General features: G+C 41.1%; 1 protein-coding gene across 1 annotated transcript in view; it reads right to left on the reverse strand.

The window, feature by feature from the left end:
- MAN2A1 (mannosidase alpha class 2A member 1) overlaps positions 1-23666 on the reverse strand; it is a gene marked incomplete in the record, with an annotated part of 1886421 nt that overhangs the window by 883160 nt on the left and 979595 nt on the right. The window contains 2 exon segments of the mRNA XM_044064270.1: positions 2832-3065; positions 13101-13266. Coding sequence (XP_043920205.1) covers positions 2832-3065; positions 13101-13266 — 400 coding nt within the window.

A 23666-nucleotide genomic window follows, 5' to 3' on the forward strand; every position in this document is an offset into this window, starting at 1 on the left:
TACCCTTAAAATTTCTTCCTCTACCTCTGGAGGAATTATTCCAGCACGACTCTTGGAAAAGTCCCTGAAATTTTCAGAACCACATCTTCTTACCACCTCTTTGATTCCTAAAAAAGGTTTGTTGAGGTGCAGAAAACTTGATTCCAATGGCAGAGTCTTTCCATCTTGTTTGTTGCGGGCAAGTGTATGGTCCAAATCAAAGGAGTGCCATCAAATGGGACGTTAATAAATGAGGTCTTAAAAAACGTTCTGCAAAATTGCATGGCCGCATCCAGGCAAGTCTCCTTATGGCAATGCCTGTACCGTCTGCTCGTGAGCCCAAGACGTAGACAGGCCAGAACCAAAAGCCTCTAAAAATACCAATTCGTCTGGTGAGTGGTTTTTGGGAAGACCAACCAACTTTCAGTTTTAGAATCTCTAAAATATCTCCAAAGGAGATCCTCTGGTGGTGATCTGGGGAACCTCTCCTTCATTAAAATTGGTAACCTACATGACGGACTCCATGGGGGAGACAATGCATCTCCTTTTGCACATTCTCTTCTGGTATACCTCAGCTGTGGAATTTTCAGGTGAGGTGTCAGAACAGAGGGGGAGCTCCCCCATTGGAATAGGCTGGAGACTTACTGGAAGTGGCTTGTCCCTGTGGAATAGGCTTTATTGACTCAGAGCTTGGAACAGATGAGAGAAAATGGGTAGGATCTGAAACATGAGAAAGCAGTTCTCTTTGGAAAGAAAATGCCCTTTCCATCACCTCAAAAGCTGATGGACCCGGACAGGCTTTGACCCGCTTTCTTGGAGCCAAAGCTCCTGATGAAAGGAGGTCTAGCCCACCCTCAGATCTGTGCCTCAGGGTTGGAACCAGATGAAAGGAGGTCTAGACCACCCTCAGATCTGTGCCTCAGGGGTGGAACCAGATGTGAACTGTCCAGAGCCAAGGCTCCAAGGGGAAGGGATGGATCAGACAAAATTGGAGCTGGCCCTATCTCCGCGGATCTGATGCAAACACTTCTGCTCCGAGACACGTTCTGATCCAAGGGTATCAGAGCAGAACTAGTCAAGGATATAGTTAGAGTGCACGAAGAAGTCTTCCTCGGATCAGGCACCGGACCTCTTGGGGATTTCGTATCCTGGGACTCTGAAACCACTGGGTGAATCGGAGAAGGAACTAAGATGTTTTTTGGCATGGTAGGCATATTCGTGGATCCAACAGGGGATGTAGCTGGTAAGACCCCCATCTGGATCTGAGCTCTGAGAAATTTTCGCATCATCTTATCCACATGTGCTCCCAATAAGCTCCTGGAGGACTTAGAGGAGGTAGTGGGTGGGGGGCCTTGAATGCTTCTTTGGAGTCTGAAGTAACTGAGAAGGCAAGATAAGCAAAATTGGTTTAATGGCAAATTCTGGAGTGGCACTCCTATAGGAAGTAACCGGCTATGGACCAGAGGACCTAGGGTTCAAGAGTGGTAGAAAAGGACATACAGTAATGACTTATGGAGCTCAAGCCTTAGGATCATATGGTTTCAGATCAGACTGTCGAGTCTTCGGATCTAATACTGTCGGATCGGAAGTTCTTCTAATTTTTAAAGGAGGCTCCAAAAAAGACTTGGGGTCTTCAGCAGGGAGATTTTCCTGTGCTCAAGAGGAGCAGACTTACTAGTCTTGAAGGGGGGTTGAGCCCCTGAAGAAGATGTAGAAGGAAGAAGTCTCTTTAGAATAACTTAGTAAGTCTGTCTACCAGAGCTCTTGTGTTAAAGGTTGATCAGATTTTACAAGAAGTGTCCAAGTGCCTGGCCCCAAGACAATATGATTTGGGGATTTTATGCCCACAAAAAGAGCACATCTTAAAGTCTGTTGGTTTGTCTGACATGTCAAAATCCACCACAGAGCAAAAACACAGCAAGAATAAACTACGAGAAAAGCTTTTTTTTTCTTAAATGCAAGAAAAGTAAAGAGGGGTTTAAATGCCAGTAATGGTAACCTAAAGAAAAATTCTGCAGTAAAAGGGGTAAGCAGAATACCGACAATGGTAATAACGGTAATCAAGAACTGCTATTACAGCAGTAGGAAAAAGAAAGTGAAAATTCTAAAGACCAGCGACAACTGAGAGGAAGGATGGCTAAACTACGCAAAGATAAGTTTAAAGTTAAACCCAAAGTTAAATAACTCATGCAATATCTGCAATAAACTTGAGAACTGAACCTGTCTCAGTGATGGCGGCAAGTGAGATCTGAGGTAAAAGGAATGGAACAGGGCATTATGGGTAAAGGTAGGAGCTAGATTTGAAGTCTGGAATATGCGTCGGAGTCAGATCTGAGCCCATATGTTGAGGAAAAATGAAAACAATTATCAAGGAAAAATGAAAACAATTATCATAGAGGAAAAATGAAAACAATTATCATCAAATCTTTTTACACACCTTTCTTATGCCAGAAAGTTGCTTAACAAACTTGTCATTTTTCCCACATTTGGTGCATAAGCATAATATCAGAGATCTGTGTACTACATTTTTTCTCGAACAAACAAATACACCTATAAAGTCAAAGTCACAAGCCTTTGCTTATGTCACTGCAATGCTTCATTAGTAAAATTTAAATGCATTTATATTAACTGTGCTTGAGAACATGCCATTTGAAAACAGTACATTTTAAATCGGGTCAAATAACATCACACCTTAAAACTGCCCCCCCCCCCCAAACTAAAACTATACATTTTTCTTATTGAAAATTCTTATTAAGTTGCTATAATGTTAGTGCATACGTTGCTTTGTTGAAAAGTCAAAACAGCAGAAGATGCTACAGGCATGATGAAAACTTAAAAGAGATCTTCTGTACCTCCATAAGCCCAGATTTTTCAGAAAACCAAACTTTCATTTGAGGATTCTGAATGCTGATTCCAGTTGTAACACTGTGAAGTACTTTTATCTTGAAAATGTCATCTCTAGTAACCTTCATACTCTCTTTCTCAACCATGTACAAGTTGTACTCAGCATGACTTGATGAGTCTGACACACCAATAAGCTTATAGATGCTTAAGCCAAGGGGAGGCACTCGAGCCAAGAAAGAGACCTGTAAGGAGCAGATATGAAGCAATTAATACACATATGTACATTCGTTTTCTTTTTTTTTATTATTTTTTTTAATCACTACTAGGAAGTGACTACTGCAATGCTGTTAAAAAGATGTTTTTCCACCTTATGGTGCTACTTAATCCTTACTTTGAGACAGAATACTTACTGTCAACTAAAAAATTGTGCCCAAGAATCACATTTTTTGTTTTTTTAGTTCAAGGACATTTGGTACGTGACTTTCATGTGTCAGACTAGACCACAAGGTCCAGCCCTCGTACTCCTCAGTTCAAACTCACGTATGTACTAAATATGCACAGCATATAAGACAGAGAACCAAGCATATATTTACTTAACATACAGGAAAAAGCCATGTACTTATGCAGAGTGGAGAGGGCTCTCTGGACACATGAGGACATTTCAAGGATTATAGGCATCCTGACAGAGAAAGACATCTGAAGGCAGACATAGCAATTTACACACTCCCATATGTACTTGACTTCTAAGGAGGCCTGCAATAATTTTAATTGCTGAGAACTATCACAGTAAGAAGTACACCTTCCTGAGAGACGTAAAACAACAGGTAGACCTAAAAGCCACTGCTCTACAGAAATTCAAAGGACATCATAGTATGGACAAGTGTGTTTGAAGGTGTAAAATAATGAATGAATGAGTGCAGCACAAATACTCTCAAAGGGACTTTTCAGAAACAAGCAATCATGCATTCAGTTGCATAGCCTTTGCCCAATGTTTTCCAAGGGTGACTTATTGCTTGACGGAAAAAAAAATGGAGTAATCAATCCTCACTTTCCAAGAAAAAGAAGTTATGTACCTACCATAACGTTCCATGTTAGTTGTCTTCATCTCGCCTTCTTTCTTGCTGGTTGGGATCACAGACGATCCTTGGCTGCAGCTCGGCCATCTCCTAGAGCTCGAGGGCTGTTTACTGGCACGAGGCTACCCCTTATCCCATGATGCCTAGCGCTAGCTACCGAGATCTGATTTGTAATAGCTAACCCCAGACAAAGCCAGAGAATCAACCTGTCTAAACAAACAGGTTGAGCATACCTGTCATACTCTCTCAGTCAGTAGAGGAAACAAACCAGATAACACTCAGCCAGTGAAACCAAAACTCCTCTCGATCAAATAGGACAGGGGGACGGAGGGTGGGACGCAAGAAAGAAGGTGAGATGAAGACAACTAACATGGAACGTTATGGTAGGTACATAATTTCTTTATGTTAAGTTGTCTATCTCACCTTCGTTCTTGCTGTTTGAGACAGCGTCCCTAGCACCTACAATCCAGGGCGGCTCATTGGAACAGACTCTTCAGAACAGTGGAACCAAAGTCAGCTTTGCTCCTGGAGACCATATCTAGCTTGTAATGAGAAATAAAGGTATGAGGATTTGCCCATGTAGCAGCTGCACAGATAGACTCCATGGGCAACCTAGATTGGAAGGCTACAGAGGTGGCCAAAGCCCTAGCAGAATGACCATTTGGTTTGATAGGCAACTCTTTGTTTCTCAGTTGATAAATGAAAGTAATAATGTGAGACAATCACCTGGATAAGGTCACTTTGGAAACTGGGAGACCTTGTTTGCCTAGAGCATAGGAAAGGAATAGTTGGTCTGACTTCCTTATATCCTTAGTCCTATGCAAGTAAAAACGCAATAGTCTATGAACGTCCATTTGGTGTAATTTGTATTCTGCCTTGTTGATGTGGTTAGGGAAAAACACAGGAAGGTCTATAGATTGGTTTAAATTGTTTTCTGAGCAGACTTTCAGAAGGAACGAGCGATTAGTCCTCAGAGCAACCCTGTCCTTATGAAAAAACAAGTATGGAGGACAAACACATAGTGCCTGAAGTTCAGAGATGCATCTGGCTGAAGTAATAGCTACCAGAAAAAGTGTTTTCCAAGATAGAAACTTAATGGAGCAGGATGCTGCAGGTTCAAATGGGGGCATAATTAAGGAGGTTAGTACCAAATGAAGGTCCCAAGGAGGAGGTGGATCTCTCACTGGAGGTCTAAGGAGAGTAGTCCTTCTTAAAAAGGCTTTACAGAGCTTATGAGACATAATGTTTGAATTAGACAACCCAACATGAAAGTTAGAAATGGCCGCTAATTGAACTCTGATTGTAGCAGAAGCGGACCCAGAATGAAAAAGTTGTGCTAGGAACTCCAAAATTTCATGGATTGGGGATAAAAAAGGATCTACATTCCTAGCCTCTGCCCAACAAGAAAAATGTTTACATTTGCTAGCATAAGTCTTTCTAGTTGTGGACTTGTGACAGGAAACAATCTCACGCATGGCCGGGGAAATGCTGAGAAGCCTGGCTAAGGTTGGAAGCGGAGCAACCAAGCTATGAGCTGGAGTGTTTGGAGGGATTGATGCAGCCCACCTGATTGATAAATCAGTAGGTCTGGAATCGGATCTAGAGTCCAGGACTGATCGAGAAGGTAATGGTGCAGGAACAGAAACCATATCTGTTGAGGCCAGTAGGGGGCAATGAGGATCATTTTGCAACCCAACAATATTGCTTTCTGTATGAGTTTCGGTATCAGGGGAAACGGAGGGAAGGCATAAAGAAGTCCCTGAGGCCAATCGTGGACTACAGCGTCTCTGGGTGTGTGACCTGGAAGCGGAAGAAGGGAGAAGTAGTTGCTGCATTTGCTGTTGAAAGGGGTGGCAAAAAGATTGCAGCAAGGCTGTCCCCATTTGCGGAAGATCAGATCTGCAACTACCTGATTGAGAGACCACTCGTGAGATATGAGAATAGCTCTGGTGAGCCTGTCCGCTATGACATTGGACCTCCCAGGGATGTGCGTCGCAATCAGAAATCGTTGGGAAGAAATCGCTCACTGCCAGAGTCTGAGTGCTTCTCGATATAGGGGGTAGGACTTGGTTCCGCTATGCTTGTTGATGTACCAGACCACTGACATGTTGTCCGTTTGGATTGCAATGGTTCCAGAAGGGAGAGAGTCTTGAAGAGCTTGCAAAGCTAGGAGCATGGCTCTCATTTCTAGGACGTTTATATGCAGGTGGTACTCGTGAGGCTGCCAAGTGCCTTGGACTGTCCTGCCCTGATAATTACCCCCCCCCCCCACCCTATCAGGGAGGTGTCCGTGGTCACCATGGAAACCGGAGGAGACTGAATGAAGGGTCTGCCCTGAGTCACTAGTGGGGAGACCATCCACCAGGAAAGATGCCTTTTGCATGCTTCTGTAATCATGATCATGTGAGACATGGGCAGCTGTTCGAAAGACCACTGTGAACAGAAGCCACTGAAGGATCCTCATGTGAAAGCAGGACAGTGGGATTAGAAGAATTGCTGCTGTCATGGAACCCAGAGTTTGAAGGACGAACCTGACTTGGATCCTTTTGCTCTGCATTAGAATTTGTACTTGCTGGCGAATTGTAGACATCCTTTCTGGTGGTAGCCTTGTGGACATGTTCTTTGTGTCTAAGTCTGCTCCTATATAGGTGATAGATTGACAGGACAACAAGGCAGATTTTTCAAAGTTTATTGTAATGCCTAGCTGGGAGCAGATTGTGATAGTGTAGTCCCTGGCTTGCAGAAGTTGATGCCTGGTAGTAGCAGTGAGGAGCCAGTCATCTAGATATGGAAACACCAGGAATCCTCGACGTCTCAGGTGAGCCGTGACCACTGCCATACATTTGGTGAACACCCTGGGGGCTGTGGTGAGAACAAAGGGCAGAGCTCTGAACTGGTAATGACTGGTTCCCAGCCGGAAGCGAAGGAATCTCCTGGAGCGCCTGTCCATTTTGATGTGGTAGTACGCGTCCTGAAGATCTGTGGAGCACATCCAATTGTCCTGACCCAGAAAAGGTAGAATGGACTGTAATGTGACCATCCGAAACTTTGTTCTTTGAACAGACTTGTTTAGTCTGCTGAGATCCAGAATCAGTCTCCAGTGCCCTGTCTTTTTTGGTACCAAAAAGAACCTTGAGTAAGTTCCGGATCCATGTTGGTCTGCCGGGACTTCCTGGATGACTCTTTTTTTCTAGTAGTCTTGAAACTTCTATGACTGCTTGGTCCCTCAGATTGGGTGAAAAATCTGGAAGGGATTTGCTCAATGGTAAGTGGGGTTGACAGAAGGGAATTTTGTAACCTCTGGATATAATTGACCGTACCCATTTGTCTTGCGTTAAATTTTGCCAGGCTTTTGGGTACAGTGAAAGTCTTCGCCCGACTTCCTTCAGAGGTGGGCAACCCTTCAGGGATGCTGAAAGGGCTTCTCAGAGAAGGATTCTCTGTTGCCCTGATTCTGCGGACCCCCTCTGCCACGAGGGCGGCGTCTATTTTTATTTCCCCCTCTGCCCCTGGAGGAAAAGTCTCTACGTGTGTCAGTCAAGGCTCCCTGGGATTTTCGGAACCACATTTTACCACTCTTCTGACCCTTGGGGTATGGTCTGGAAGGAGTGGAAAAACGGACTCCCACGACAGAGAGTCTTGCCTTCTTGCTCACACCTAGTCAAAGTGTCTTTCACCTGTGGTCCAAAAAGAAAGGAACCATCAAAGGGGGTGTTTTTGAATGATGCTCTAAAGGGTTCCGCAAAGTTACACAGCCGCATCCATGCATGTCTCCTAAGGGCCACACCCGTACCTGCAGCTCTACTCGCACCATCGGCTGCATAAGAAATGAGCCTCATGGAGGAGTTGACTACAGAATTAAGGGTCACGAGCTGGGAAGCCACTTTAGCTTGAGCCCCCTCAGCTGATGGATCCTGAAGGGTATCTCCGAGCTCTTTAAGGAGATCCCTCTGAAGCCGGGTAAAATGGCATAAGTAGTTCAGTAACCTCATAGAAAAGGTCATTGAAGCAAACATTCGCTTAACATATCTGTCCATGGTCCTAGACTCCTTGTTAGGAGGATGGACAGATGAAGAGGTTTCCACTAACTCTTTTTTGGTGGCTGCTGCTACCACCATGGCATCAACAGGAACACCTTTGGTAAGGAACTGCTTACCATGGGGTGCTGTGATGAACTTGCCAGGTCTCCTCGGAGTTGGTTCCACTGTATCTGGGGCTGACCAAGCCTTTTGAGCCACCACGGACATAAGTGGATCGAAAGGCGGAGAAACCCAGGAGGTGGAAGGTCAGGAACATCCAGGAATACAGACTCATCCTCGGTAGGGGCTAGGGGATTCCAGTTCCCCCTCTGCTTAAGCATTTCTAGGATGTCCGAAAAGGAAATATCTTCAGAGGGGGATCTCAGGGACCCTTCCGAATCATCTAAGTCTGTATCCGAAATGACAGACTCAGGGGAGTCAATGTGCTTCCTCTTGCACTTCTTCTTATGAGGGGGCTCCTCTGAATGTTCAGGGGAGGCCTTAGAAGAAGAGGAAACACCCAATGGGGTGCCCTGGAGCGCCGGTTCCCCACGCTTGGTGTCTGGAGGAGGAGCAGAGGTTGGCACAGGCACTACAGGGGACGGAGCCGGTGAAGCCGATAGTGGAGCTGACTCAGTGGCCAGCACACTCCTCATGACATCGAAGACGTCCCTGCCACGATGCAGAGAAGGCTCCTGTTCTGAGGAAATTGGAATCCTTCTCCGCACCAAGGGAGACGGCTCCGAAGCCGATGTAGGAGCCGATCTCACCTGCACCAAAGCTCCAAGAGGGAGAACGGGGTCGGACAAGGGTCTGATGCCACTCGCCCCCTCGGAGCCGACGAGAGAGCCCCGGCGCCCAGATCCCTCGACGGACAGCACCATTGAGGGAATCGGAGCCGACGATGGAACCGAAGGAGATAAAGTTATCGGAGCCGACGGTTCCACTACTCGAACCCCAACGAACTCCGGCTCCGAGCTCAATGGAGTTGGAGGAGGAACATCGATAGAAGTGGACGGAGCCGACACCTGCTGAGAAGGGCTGGACAACATCTTGGCAAGTGCCTGCGACTTTAGCAACCTACTGACCACTCTCTCCACGTTGTAATCCGAGAGCCTAGAGGATCGAGAGGAGTGAGAAGATCTGCGACTGCGCTCACTTTGCAGCAGGGGAGACCGAGGAGCCGAATGTATCGATTCCAGAGAAGGGAACCTCAGCCTCTTGTGGCTCCGCGAAGGCTCCGAAGTTTCTGATGGAGCCGACGGGGAGATAGTCTTATCAGTTCCAGCCGAAACCGAAGTAGCAGGTAGAGACTGAACCAAAGACGGCTCCGAACTTGGAGCCGACGATTTGGTAGATTTAGGGGATTTCACAGGCTGAGTCTTGGCTGGTGAATCCTGGGGCTTTAAAAGGCCCCTAAGAATAAGCTTATTCTTACGCTCCTGCAGAACTCTTGGACTAAATGCATGGCAGATAGAAGAGTCTTGCAGGTGCACAGCGCCTAAACAATAGGCGCAAGAAGTGTACTCATCTGTCAGTGACATTTTCTGACAGCATGAGTCACACGTCTTGAACCCAGACACCTTGGATTCTTTGGACATCCTGTAACAAAAAATACAACAATAGCTACCAATCAAAACACAGTGTAAAGAGAAAAACACAATACCCTACAGACTAAAGCTAAAGTTTTTTTTTTTTTTTTTTTTTTTTTAATAGGAAAGCCTATAACTCAAACGGCTAGCCTATAAAGAAGATAGAAGGAAAGCCTCTAACTTAAACGGCTAACCTGACAGGAATAAGGAAGGGGGGGGGACTCTCTAAATTAAATGAGTTCTAAAGGGACGGGAAGGAAGCTAGAAATACACACTTAGCTAACACAACAAATATAAGACTAAAAATTAACAACCCCCCCTAGGAAAAGACTATTTCTACTAAAAAAGTTCTATAAAGAAACTTATACGAGCCTGAGCCAGAAAAACGACACCTCACAGCTGAAGCGACAAATGAGATCTGGGTAGCTAGTGCTAGGCATCATGGGATAAGGGGTAGCCTCGAGCCAGTAAACAGCTCTCGAGCTATAGAAGATGGCAGAGTCGGAGCCGAGGATCGGCTCCGATCCCAACCAGCAAGAACAAAGGCGAAATAGACAACTTAACATGATTGGTTACTTTATCCCTTATGCAAGCACTTTACATGAAGAATGGAGTAATCAATCCTCATGTAAAGTGTTTGCTTAGCTACTGTAACCTCCATTCATACAAGGGGAAAAATAAACAAATTGTCCTGTCTTTCCAAATTCATGCAATGCCTTCATGCAAAGCTTGACCTAAGTGTGCATACCCAAGGTAGGAAAGGGTTCTACCTCCCTTTTCCCAGAGAAAAAAAAACTTGAAGACAAATGGACAGGATTTAGTTCCCACCATTTCATTCAGTGCCTTTCTTAGATGGCTAGGAGCTAGGCATCCCACTTTTCTTCTGGGTTTGGATAAGGTTAGAAGAAGAATAAGTGAAAGTAGAAACTTGGGGATTATAAAGATCCTCCCACTATTGAACTGTAAGATGGTTTCTACTATCTCCACTGGGAGGTTCTCATGTAAGGAATACAAACGGGGCTCTGAAAGCCAAAGTAGGCGGTTTCCTCATGAGATCAAGGACTTTGCAAAGAAATGGTACGCAAGTAGGTGAAAGGAGACCATTACACTTGCCTGTTTCTAAGACAACGACCTCAGGATCCTTTGACTCTTTAAAGGATGCAATTCCCTTTCAGTCTTGCAACCACTAGAGAAACTAAAACATAATATCAAATAAAGTCAAATGTGTAAAGAATGTGCAGTTGGTGTCAGAGGATAGCTACACAGAGATCAATGTCATGCCCCGTACTGGCTTCAAATCACAATCCCCATAAGGCTGTGATCCCATGCCTGCACCTCAAGCTCCCGCCAATCTACCTGAAGTCCCATCCTAAGTACTTTCTTGTGAAAAATGACTCGAGGAGCCCTGTGCTACAGAAGGTTGTTGGATTAACTGGTCTGGCCAGTCTCAGGAGGGCAGTCTGTCCATAACCAGATGCAAGGGTTCTGCCTCAAGGTCAGGATAGTTAACCCTGGCTTCAGCTCCAGTTAGTTTATAAGGAGTTAGGTGGCACAAAACCTCCAGGAATAACTCTACAAGGGTGGAAGCTAGACAATCACCACTACAGTTCTCCTCATCAGCTACTGAAATCCAGGAAGAGTGACAATGTAAACCCTTGTTAATCAATGACAACCTCAGCACCCACAAGGTCCATGACAATGACAGTTCAGTTTAACACCACATCTGTCTTTTGGAGGGTTAGGCCACACACTTATCTAAAGGTATGCCCTTATGGTGGTGCTACAAGCCTTTCCTGGGTATGTATAAAGGAATCACCCTCCCATCCCCACACAAGTTGCCCACATAGGCTTTTTTTTTTTTTTTTAACCACAAAAGCTTTTCCCTACAGAACATTTTGAATGGCAGAATTAAATCACTAGCAGCAATGTCAGTTTTTAGCAAAGTGACTTTTTCCAGGCTTGTCTAATCTTGTTTTCTATGGCCACTTAATGTGCAGTTTAAGCTAGGCAGACTAGCAAGGGACCATGATCCATACTGTTTGGCAGCAAAAATAAACTGAGAAACTTGGGGGATGCATGTGCTTACGTGTGCAGACATTATGCAATACACAGCATCAGAACTAGTGCATGCATACATGCGTGATCTCAAATCTGGGGGATTTTACATTTTTTGCTAGTGGTGGAAAAAAATAAACATAACTAACAACCCACTGAAGATGGTACTTAACACTAGATTATGATTTTTATTTAATTGTGTATATGGTGTCAGTACAGAGGTTTCCTATCATCAAAGTTGTCAAGGAACATTTTCAGAAATAGTTTTTCTGGCGTATGGAAGTGGGCGCTGCAAATAAGTACATGAAGGAAATTATGAAAAAGCACTACCACTGCTATTATGTGATGGATGAGTTAAAATAACTTTAATCAATTTGCTTGGGCTACTCAAAGGATTTGACAAAAGATGTTTACAAAGACAATAAAACTGTACAGTGAAGAGAGAAAAAGAGAAAACCTCCATGAACAGCAGCATGAAAACAGCAGTAAAACACTGACAAGTTTCTGCCATGTTTTAAAGTACTACAGCTTTCCTTCTTGCCTGCACTTCACATTCAGTCACAGATTTCCACCATCTGTAACTTTTGTACATGGTGGCTTTGCAGACATTTTTTTTTTGACAGGATACTGGAAAAGGTAGCTTTCAGGGAGATCTCTGCCAGTATTACATGGAGGCAGCACTATGTGCAGCTTGCAACACTGAGCAAACCACTGCTTTTATCATTATCCCCACTAACTCTGGACTACCAGTATTATCATAACCCCCTCCCCCAGCAGACTGTTGGGCTATTAATGCTAGGCAACATTTATCCCCACTATTAAAGGATGCTGGGATGTCCATGTTACTACCGTCACAAAAACTAATGTGAAGCATTTTTGCTACTTGCTGATCAGGTAGTACAGATCTGTGCGTTTCTATAACATAATATGCATAAATCAATAACAAAGCTCTGTTCTCTGTTTTAATGGTAGCCTCATGTCATAGAAACAGTACACAAACACTATACTTTTTTACCAATATTCCAGTGCTTAGTCCTGTAACCAAAGGTTGCAACTGATGAAGTTAGCTACCTGGAAAACATACTTGTATGTTTTCTGTTCACTAGCAGACATAATAAGTAATGAACTGTTGATTTCCATCCTGCAGTACAGGGTTTGATTCCCTTAATAATGACTAGCATATTGTGAGACTATGACCTAGCCTTTCAATCCAGAAGCCTCTGCTCACCCTCTGAAAAAGAGTCAGTTGTACTTAGACCTTGCCCTGTTTAAAAAAAAATGTGTTACTCCAATATTTATTCACAAGTTTTATTTACTGTCAGTTCTCACTATAGCAGAGATAATATTTCACTTAGAATCAGCATGTTCACAGCATCCCAACTTAAACTTACGCACAAGAAACACATTTAAGTAAAAATAAAATAACACTGATGACTTAAATACTTTACAAGCCGACATGCGTGTTATTGAAGCAAACCTTTTACATTTACTGCATTCTAATAAGCAACACACCTAAAGATTATCAGCAAACTTACTTGGAATGTATCGGTAGATGTCCTAGTAGCATCCTCCCACACAGCACTGATCTGGGCCTCAACAGGTTTCCCCATAGAAGAAAGAACTTTAACCCTGGGTGAATTCACATAGACAGACACCACTGAGAAACGTTCTTGTTCTGTAGGGTTGTAGATCACAAGATTCCTGTAAAAGGTTTACTTTGTTAATGGTCTGACCATAACAGTTTACCTAGTTGTTTCCTTTTAAAGTTATTCTGATAAGAATGTAAAACAAACAAGAAAATAAAACCGGCATGCCAGGTCTTTTAAAGTAAACACAACTAAGAAAAAAATTATCTTCTGTATCTTTGTATGCCCTGAAAGGACTTTGATTTATAATCTTCATATATGTTCGTTTCAAATTAGTCTGTGTGCTTCTGACAGGATTTTCACATATACTCACTTGTGGCTGATGAGTTGCAAACAGACCTTCCCTCTCATCTTTCCATAAGGAGATCAGAATGACTCCCCAAAGAAACAATGACTTACCCTTGCTAGGATAGTATGAATGACAGAGTAAATTCCAAGCATGTTAACTTCAGGACAGGTTGGGGAGAATGCGAGCCCTCAACTTTTAAAAAATATTTTTCCTTTTTAATGTCTCCAAATCTTTTGGTTTTCGAATACCATGACATGAATGGACCCCATTCCCAAGTCAAAGTACGATTAAAGTTTATGAAATTGGTATTGTTTCAATCTTTGATGTCAGCCAGAAAGTGCTCTTCTCAGCACCCGCAATGTGCCCAGTAATAACTCCTTCTAGAGTTCGCATGGAGTTACATGTATCGGTAACATATCTAAATATGATTGTAGATTCTTTTTTATAAGACCTGTTGCTTCTACTACTATTGGAACTGTCTGGGTATCTTTCTTCCAAATTGTGCTCTTTTATGCCTGCAAATTCAGACATTTCATGACTCTGTCTCCCTGTACACAAGACACTGTAGTCACTGGGTGGAGAGATTCCAATGATCAATATTACTTTTGTCTTCTTTTCATGGACCACTACATTTGGTTTTCTCGCATCTATCTTTTGAACTGTTGGTAATGGGTAATCCCATGTGATATAGACATTATTATTTTCTATGATGCTTTGTGGCTCATGTTTCCAGTGTTTTTCAGCTACTTCAATACTGCAATGTTTGCACAGTCCCATATGCAGTTTCTGATGAAAAAATAAATCCAAATCTAACCGAGTATAAGAAATTATCAAAACAAAAAAAGTATTTCACTTAACCCTGTTCTGTCTCGAAGGATGACAAAGTTCTAACGCCCAAGAGAACCATGTTCAACAAGCTGAACAAGCACTGGAGGGGCAAAGAGGAAGAGGATGGAACTAAGCAGTCAATGCCAGCTTGCCTATCCTGGGAAGAAAGTTGCCTGTTGAAGTGGTGATAGCTGCAAGAAGGCAGGTGCATCTCCTGCAGCAAAGAACCTGGTGCAAACATGGCGCAAGTGGTGTTTTGCTTGGTCAGGACACCTAGCATGTGTAGCAGTGTGCAAGGACTGCCTGGTAGCAGAAAATATGCTATATGCAAGCTTCCAGAAGGTGAGGATTAGGAACATAAACAAATATTAACCCCCTCCCTCCCACTGGATGGCAGCACCACTATCAGTAACAGATCCTAGCCTCCCATGGAAACTAATGGGCCAACAGGTACTTGTTTTATGGAGGAACAAATGGGTCTCACTGAGTCCTCTAGTGGGTGAAGTGATAGTGACTAAGGAGGGTGGCATTTCCATAAAACTAAAGTATTTCAGGTGAGAGGCAAACTCCACCAAACTACTATGTATGAAGCTAAGTCACTGTGTCCTTCCACTTAAAATAAATACTTTAACAGCCATTACATAATGAGCAAAAAGGGAAAACTCCACCATCTGGACTTGTAACAGTGAAGTGTTTTACACAGTAGTGTACAATCAAATAACTCAGTCCCCAAAATTTACCACTGCTGCCTTGTACGCCTCCTGAGGATCTACAACTGTAACCTCGTTCCTTTTATCCATCTGGCTGGCATCAACTTTCCAAGGTTTGTGCTTAAACTGGAGTCAGCAGCTGGCAATGGTATTTTTCCATCTAAGATTAAGCACACCTATATAATGCTTCTTCAAGAAATACCAAACCTAAGCACCCTAAATGATTACTGTCCAATTTTAAACTTAAACCCTATCACAAAATTCTTTGAAAAGAGAATCTGCAAACAAATCACAGAGGATATCAATGACTGTGGATTACTTTCTGATGGGCAGCAAGGCTTCAGATCTGGTTTTAGCACCACAAAACCATTTAGTAGGTAATGGACAACATTTACAATAATATAACTTTACATTTTACTGCAGATACTCCTGTGCATATGACACATGCCTTTGAATATGTCACTCACTCCTACCTGCAAATCCAGCAAAAAATGTATTTCAACACTGGTGTCCTAACATAGATAACACAATTACTTAACATCAACTTTTCAAGTCATACCAGGTAACATCCTCACTGAGGCAGAACAGTTCACTAGTGGAATTTCAAAATGCATTATATACCATAAATACAGACCATCCAAATTCAGTCCTACCTATATCTATGATACTCTGCAAGTAAACTATAACAAAAGCTCAACTTACAGAACAAATTACATTAAGATTTTGTATCTCTCTCATCCTCAATAACATAAGGTCCTCAATAACATAAAATAACCCATCAGTGCTAAAAAGATTGCAATAACAGTGTTTGCTATGGTAGTTATCCTGTATTTTTGTAAACTGCAAACAAAGGACCACTAAATAAAATCAAACAAGTAACAAAACATAATTAAATAGGGCTACTCATGGACCACTCTCTCTCTTTCAACTTACAGACAGAAACAGTAAATAAAACTCAAAACTCTCCCAGGCTCAACTTCCTTTGTTTTTTGCATAATGTTTTGTTCTTCCATCAGATTTTCTGAGTATTCAACTTGACAGCTAAATGCTACCTTTGCAAATATATTCAGAAAACATCCTACTTTCAAATATCACCCTCTAGACGTGGAAGGGGATTAAGAATGTTTACAAAAAACACAACTTAACCTGCCCTAAGTGCCTTTGTTCTATTCCCCTTTTCCTTTCTTTCTCCCTTCTCTCTCTCCTTGTTCAGTTTTAAGAAATGTAGGCAATGCAATGTGTGTGTGTATATATATATATATATATATATATATATATATATATATACATATATATAAACAAACAAATAAATAAATAAATAAAAATAAAAAAAATATCTTGGTTAAAACAGCATGACAAAAGAAAAAAATAATGTGCTTTTTCTCATTCTTGCATGGGGGAATGATTGGATTAAGGACCTTAGATTGATTTAACAACAAGTTTTAAGAGAAAGGAAATAAATGAAAAACAACACTGAATATTATGAGGCTTTTTTTTCTAGTAAATGAATGGATGCGTAGTAGCAATTCTGTATCTGGCCCTCATGTCTACATGGAAACAATCTGATAAAGACAAATTGGTTGCAGTCTGGTGGAGAGTGATTGGCTGGGAAAAATAAGAAGAGAAACTGGGTAGGAGATAATGTTCTCTGAAAGCATTCAGGGGTTTTCCCAGCTGGGAGAGCTATAAACTTAAGACAAAACCAATCCGCAGTTAATAGAAGCACAAGCTGCATCATGCATCTTACCATGGATAACCTTTATTTTAGGTTCACTCAAGTCTGCAAGTATGACTGTCAGTTTGTGACATTTGTTCCTATTAGGAGGATACAACTTCAGTATTTGAAGATGTACATAGTTTTGTGTGCTACGATTAAAATGAATGGTTTTAAGGCGGTATTGGCAGTTTTTTGAAGGCTTTCAATAAAACAAAAAGTTTTGTAAGATGCAATAGGCTCAAATGGATATGATAGGAAACAACTATAAAAAGTTCAATCTGCCAAAGACTGTATTGTATGTAAAACAAAAACTGTAACTAGACATTTAACAAAAAAAGTGTGCTACATAAAAGGTGGGAATAACTTTTGAATACAATGATGCTTTCTGCAATGTCTTTAAATGTCAGGACTAGTGAACTATATTAAAAATGTAGAGTGCAAACAGCTGTGTTACAGGAGACACTTGGAAAGAACTGAACATATAAATTTGATAAAGAAAGGTTTTCAGGATGGTTATTCAGTGGAATACCTGGGACAAAGGAAAAGAGTAGTACTTGTATTAACTGCAAGAGGAGCTCCAATAGTGACAGACGAGGATAAAAAGATAATGGCAGATTTGTGGTGCTATGGGGCTACTGGCAAGGGAGGAGGATGTATTTGTATGCCACCTAAAACTGCTATAATGGAGTTAAGAATATTGTGGGAGAAATAATCAGCTTTTAGCAAGGAGTATTACTTATAGTTGGGGACTGGAATTTGATTTGCAGCAGTGAAGACATGTCTGGGGGACTCAGAAGGGAAAGTATAAAAGGAGGGTAGATTTTTGAACAACATTTATGAAAATATTTGGCATGGAAGATATGAATTCAGTAATAGGAGTGTGCAATGAATTTACATATTATTCCCCAAGATATAAAAACTGGAATAGGCTAGACAGAATTTACATTTCACAGGAACATGTAGGTTTAATTGAAAGTCTTGTTAAACAACCGATAACTTTTTCAAATCATGCACTAATAACTAAAATAACAGGGTAATAAAATAAAAATGAGACACTGGCGCTTTCCCACCTATCTGTTGAAGAGAGAGGAATTTAAGGAATGGGTAGTTTGGATTATTTAGGACCTATTCGAGAGGATAGAAATTACTTCTGAAAACATAGCTAGGGAGTGGGATAAAACTAAGGTGGAGTTTAAAAATAGAGTAGAAATAAAAGAAAGGGAGCCATGGGTAAGTAACAAGAATCATTTAGAGTGACTGACAAATGTTAAAGAATTGCAGAATAGGGGGAATCTCACAGAACAAGAAGAGGATCAACTTCAGAATGCTAAGCAAAAATTAAAGGATCACCTCGATAATATATACAAGTTTAGAAAGACTGCTGTTAAGCAACTGCTTTTTGATAACAACACTAGGGCACAAAAACTTTTAGCACAACGACTCAGGCAACAGAAGTAGAAAGGGCTGCCGCCAAACCTAGGGAGCCTGTAACAAGGAAGGCAACGAGAGATCCTACTGAGGTATTAGAAATACTTTGGAAATTCTATGAAAGTCTGTATAAAGCAGAGAATATGGAAATCAAGAAATATACAAATGGAAATGTAAATAGAATAATTAAATATACCAAGGTTAGAGGAAGTCAGATGAGGCTCAATTACTAATGGTTAAAATAGGAGGAGATGAGATGAAAAAAATTTGTGACATATAACCAATTTACAGGAAAGTCCCCATGAAGAGATGGTATTCCTGTGGAAGTTTGGAAGCTAGAAGGAAAAACCCTGAAAGATCTGGAAGGTTTTGTTTAAGAGGAGGAGAAGTACCGACATCCTGAAGAAAGTGGTAGCTTTAATACTTAAGGAGGGTAAAGATCCATCAGATTCATCTTCATACAGGCCCATTTCAATACTAAACCATGATTATAATGTGTTCTTGTCTATAATGGCTAAAAGAATGGCAAAAGCAATGCCAAGATTGTTAGATATGGATCAATGTGGTTTTGCGGAAGGGAGGCAAACATTTGACAGCATTAACAAAACACTGATGATCCAGGGGGAAGCAGAATGTAAAAAAATACCATTGTTACTGGTGGGTCTTGATGCAAAGAAAGCATTTGACAGAGGAAGCTTGAAAAAATATAAGGTTGATTAGGAGTTTATAAGAGGGATCGGAGGTGAAAATTAAATTGGGTGGGGTCCTCTCTGATAATTTCTGCTTGAGCAGAGGAACCAGGCAGGGGTATCCTCTTTTCCCTTTTTTTGCATTATATTTAGAATGACTGGCAAAGAAAATAAGGGACTCTGAAGTTCAAGGATAGAATTGGTATGGTAGTCAAGAAAAGCTGGCTCCATCTGTAGAGGATATTATTTTATACTTTACAATACCAGAAAAAGATATTACAGTGTTGTGGAACATTTTGATACAGTTTCATATTTTTTCAGTATATAGAATTAAAAAAGCTAAAACAAAAACAATAGCAGTAAATTATGTACCCACATATGAATTGGTTTAGCAGTATCCACATTATGAGAACACGCTAAAATTAAATATTTAGAAGTATGGATTAAAATGACTCTGGTATGGAAGCTAAGGATGTGCGGGAAGAGACTAAAAAGATAAATGGAGAAAGGCAGCAGTCATTCCTCTACACAAAGGTGGGCCATTTACTTAACCTGGAAACTACAGATCCATAAGTCTCACTAGTCTTATAAAAGTAAAGCCATGGAAAGAATTATTATGGAAATGATCAATAGAGATATAGAAAACCTCCAGACACTGGACTTAACCCAGTTTGGTTTTGTCAAGGGCAGATCATGCCTATTCAACTGGTGGATTTGTTTGAGAAGGTCACCAAAGCAATGGATGAAGGCAAAATCATTCACATTGCCTACCTTGATCTGGCCAAGGCATTTGACACAATACCCCACTCGGGCATTGTTGACAAACTCAAGAGGTTAGGTACAAACCCATATAGCACCCAGTGGATAGCCAACAGGCTTTTCAGACAAGACCCAGGAAGTTAGAATTGGGGAGTCTACCTCTAGAAACAAGCCAGTCACAAGTGGAGTCCCTCAGGGATCAGTCCTTCTCAGAAGCCAAGGCCAATGTCAGTGATCTCTGGCTGACTAAATTTGCAGATGATTGCAAATTAGAAGCTGTCATTGAATCTCACACTAACAGAGATGTTCTCCAGGAGGGACTGACACAGACAAATAACTGTTGTCAGAGCCATGGACTAAAACTAAATCCCAAGAAATGCATAATAGTATCCTTTGGGAAGTCATCCATCCCTGGTAAGTATCATATTGACAACACATCCCTTAGAGTTGACCTAGTAGTCAAGGACTTGGGGACACACACAGTAATCTAGCCTTTGACCATCACATGTCTACAGTGGTGAGGAAATCATTCTAAGTTGCGCAACTTATAAACAAAGATATGGCATCCATGCCCAAGGAAGTCATTGTTCCACTGTATTCTGCATTCATCAGACTTATTACTGAGTACAATGGCCCCTTTGATATTTACCTAACCAGGCATATCCAACAACTGGACCGTTTACAGAGGTTCCTCACAAAAAGAATACAGGGCTTAAGTAAAATGTCCTATACAGACGGCCTTATGCCTGGCATACAGGGCCCTTGTCAGACCCCACTCTGATGGACCTCCTGCATATCTACAAAACAAACAGCACCAGAATTACCCATTCTAAAGACTTAAACCATGCCTGTGATATAAATAGGACCTGCTGGAGAGGTATGTATCCCAGAGACTACCCTGTCTATGGAACAGGCTCCCCATCTATGTGAAGCAGAGTTCCTCCCTAACCCAATTCAAGTGCAACTTGGACAAATGGATGGGAAACCGAAAATTCATCCCTGGTTTGGCACCTGTGTCTCTAATGGACACAGGTAACCTGTAAATTGTTAATCTCCCAGATCCATGCTTTCACTTATCACGGGTATCTGAACTTGTCAGAGATTTGGGATGCATAGCTAGGCTTAAAAAGGCCCTTGTGGTTGTTAGCCCAGTAAACACTTATGAACCTATAATACAAAAACTGAGAAAATTGAAGCTTTGTCACATGGATATGGATAGCAAGATAAAAGCAGTTAAAATGCTTTTAGTCCCATTAGTCTTATACACAGGTCAGGTATGTTTTTGTCAACCAGAGGAGAAGCTGTGGATAGCAATTAATAAGGAAGGACTTCATCTGGGACAGGAAGATGGCAAGAGTTAAGTGGGATAAGCTGATTCTTCCAGCAGAACAGGGAGCTTGGGATTACCTGATTTGAAGGGGTATTTCAGAACTATACAGTTAAGGCTCCTATACATAGCACAAGCAGAAAACTAAAACTCAAAGTTGAAAGGGATAACGATGAAACCGGGGGGAAGGTCAAGAAACAAGGAGAGACTGGGATTTTGGATGCAAGCCTTTAAGGAGAATGACAAGCATATAGAATATTATATCTATAAAGTAGCAGACAGTATCCTAAGAACTAGGCCAACATAGGAATGGAGAAATGAGATTCTGCCGATACACATTACTGCAATTAGGGATACAGACAATAAGCAAGAGGGGTCTGGAATTTATTGGAGAAAACTGGCAAAGGAGCCAAGGTAGTGGGAAGTAAATAACTAGAGAGGGAAAGATGACAGAATGGGAAGATGCCAAGAATGTATTTGGACTGCAGGTTAGAGATTGCTTTCCCTATCAAGGATTGATAACAGAGTACAGGCAAAGTTAAAGAAACAGGTAGGTCCTAAATGAAAGACCAACACTGGTAGAGTTTTTAGTAGAATCTAGAACAGAAGCTGCCATTAAAAAAGAAATAATTTGTACAGCATATAAAACACTGCATAAAAACTACAAGAATCAATCAGAGGAGGTTAGAAAGTATTGGGAGGAGAGACTGGATAAGCAATTAACAAAGAAACAATGTGAGATACAAGTACGCCTCCCAGACACGCAACAAAATCTAGAACATTTAGGATTTTTGCTTGGAAATGTTTACACAGATATGTTTAACTGCAAGTAGACTCCAGAGAATTTTTCCTCAGGTAGACAGCAAATGTTGGAGGTGTGAAAGGGGAAGAAAGACGTAATCAGAAACATATTTTCTGGGAGTGCGGTGCGTTGAAAGACTTTAAGGATTCAAAACAAGGTGGTTTTCCAGGTACAAAATAAAACCAAATAACTAAGCTGAAGAAAGACTATCTGATGAAGTCTTTGGAATACTGACGAAAATGCTTCGTACTACAGTGTATGCATTAATGTGTGTTACTGGGTGTTTCTGGTTCATTTGGCTTTATTAAAACATCGGACTTTTTCTAGTGCTGGCTTGTCCTTTCCTGGGTACTTCAGCTTGGTTATTTAGAATTTAAGGATTCCCTGTGGGATGCACTGTCGGAGGTGCTTGGTGGGCAGATTGGTGTGACGAGGCATTCTGAACTATGACACAGAATCAGAATTGTCTGGACATGGTAAGACCTTGCTGTGTCTAATTATGGTAGCATCCAAAAAAGCAATTACTACAAAATGGAAAGCAAAATCTAAACCAGCTATAATAGAAGTAGTGAATATAGTAAGAGATAGAACAACTGGAACTGAGATAAGTAGAAAAAGGGTAGGAGCCAACTACACAGGAAAAAATATGGGAATTGTGGGAACAATACATACAGGGGAGGAGAGAGGTTTCAAAGAAGGCAGGACTTAAATGAGCTATGTAATGTTTGAGTGAAAAAGATTAGGTAGTTTTTAAGTGATGTCCGATGTTTGCAACCTGGGAGTGTCATTATAGTTTGCGATGTAAAATGCTTGCAACTAGGATTATGTCGGTGTGGTTTGTTTTCATTTATATAACTGTATTATTGCCTATACAGTAAGTGATGATTTAATAAAGATGTTTCTTGTTAAAAAGGCAGGAATTGAAAAACTGGTGTAATATTGCTTAGGTTATATAATATGTAGCAATATTTGTGAAATATAATATTTATGTTAATATATTTTGATTACTTTTATATGAATGCAAATTTGCCTATGTAAAAGTGAAAATTCAAAAAAAGGTGTCTACAAAAAAAAAGGCTAAGAGCCATTATGTATGGCATCCAAATATGCAACCAAGTCGAGAAGGTTTAGGATGCTTGCACTGGTATTTTTATACCCACAGGCAGACTTCAAAGAAGTTTTCCTTGAGTAGACAGCAAATGTTGGAGGTATAATGGGGAAGAAAAAGGTAACTAGAAACATGTTTTTTGTGGGAGTGTAATGAGCTGGCCAATTAAAAAAAAAAATCTCTACAGAATAATCTGTCAGAAATACTGGGGAAACAAATAGCTGCAACTAAGGGAATTATTCTTTTGAATAGGGACATGGGATATGAACTGGACATTGTAAGATCTTATGAAGTTTAATTCTACTGGCTGCCAAAAAAAAGCAATAACTAGAAAATGGAAATCAAAATCTAAACCAACTGTATTTGAAGTACTGAATATTGTGAGAAAGACAACTTAACTGAAAACGGGATGTTTAGAAAAGGGAAGGTGTAAATTACATTGAAATAAATGGAATTTATATGGTAATACATGCAAAACAATGCTAAGGAGGATGAGTGACGTTTAAGGGAAGACAGGAATTGAGCAATTTGTGTGATGTTCGATTAAATGAGAGCTGGTAAAAATGTATTTGTAATGTATATTTGTAATGTATAATGTATGTGAATGAAAAAGCATTAATATTGTTTGTTTTCTATTAATGATGTGTGTCTAAGTCGCAAGTAATAATTTAGTAAAGGTGTTTAAAAAAGAACAAGGACTATTGCTCTTTAAGGATGAAAGGAGGGTGGCCTAATGGTTAAGGTGTTTGCCTTACAAACACAGGGTACAGGGTTTGAATCTCACAGGGGAGAACTGGC

Source organism: Protopterus annectens, chromosome 2.part2, assembly GCF_019279795.1.
Source record: "Protopterus annectens isolate FY-2018-M chromosome 2.part2, PAN1.0, whole genome shotgun sequence".
NCBI classification, from domain to species: domain Eukaryota; kingdom Metazoa; phylum Chordata; order Ceratodontiformes; family Protopteridae; genus Protopterus; species Protopterus annectens.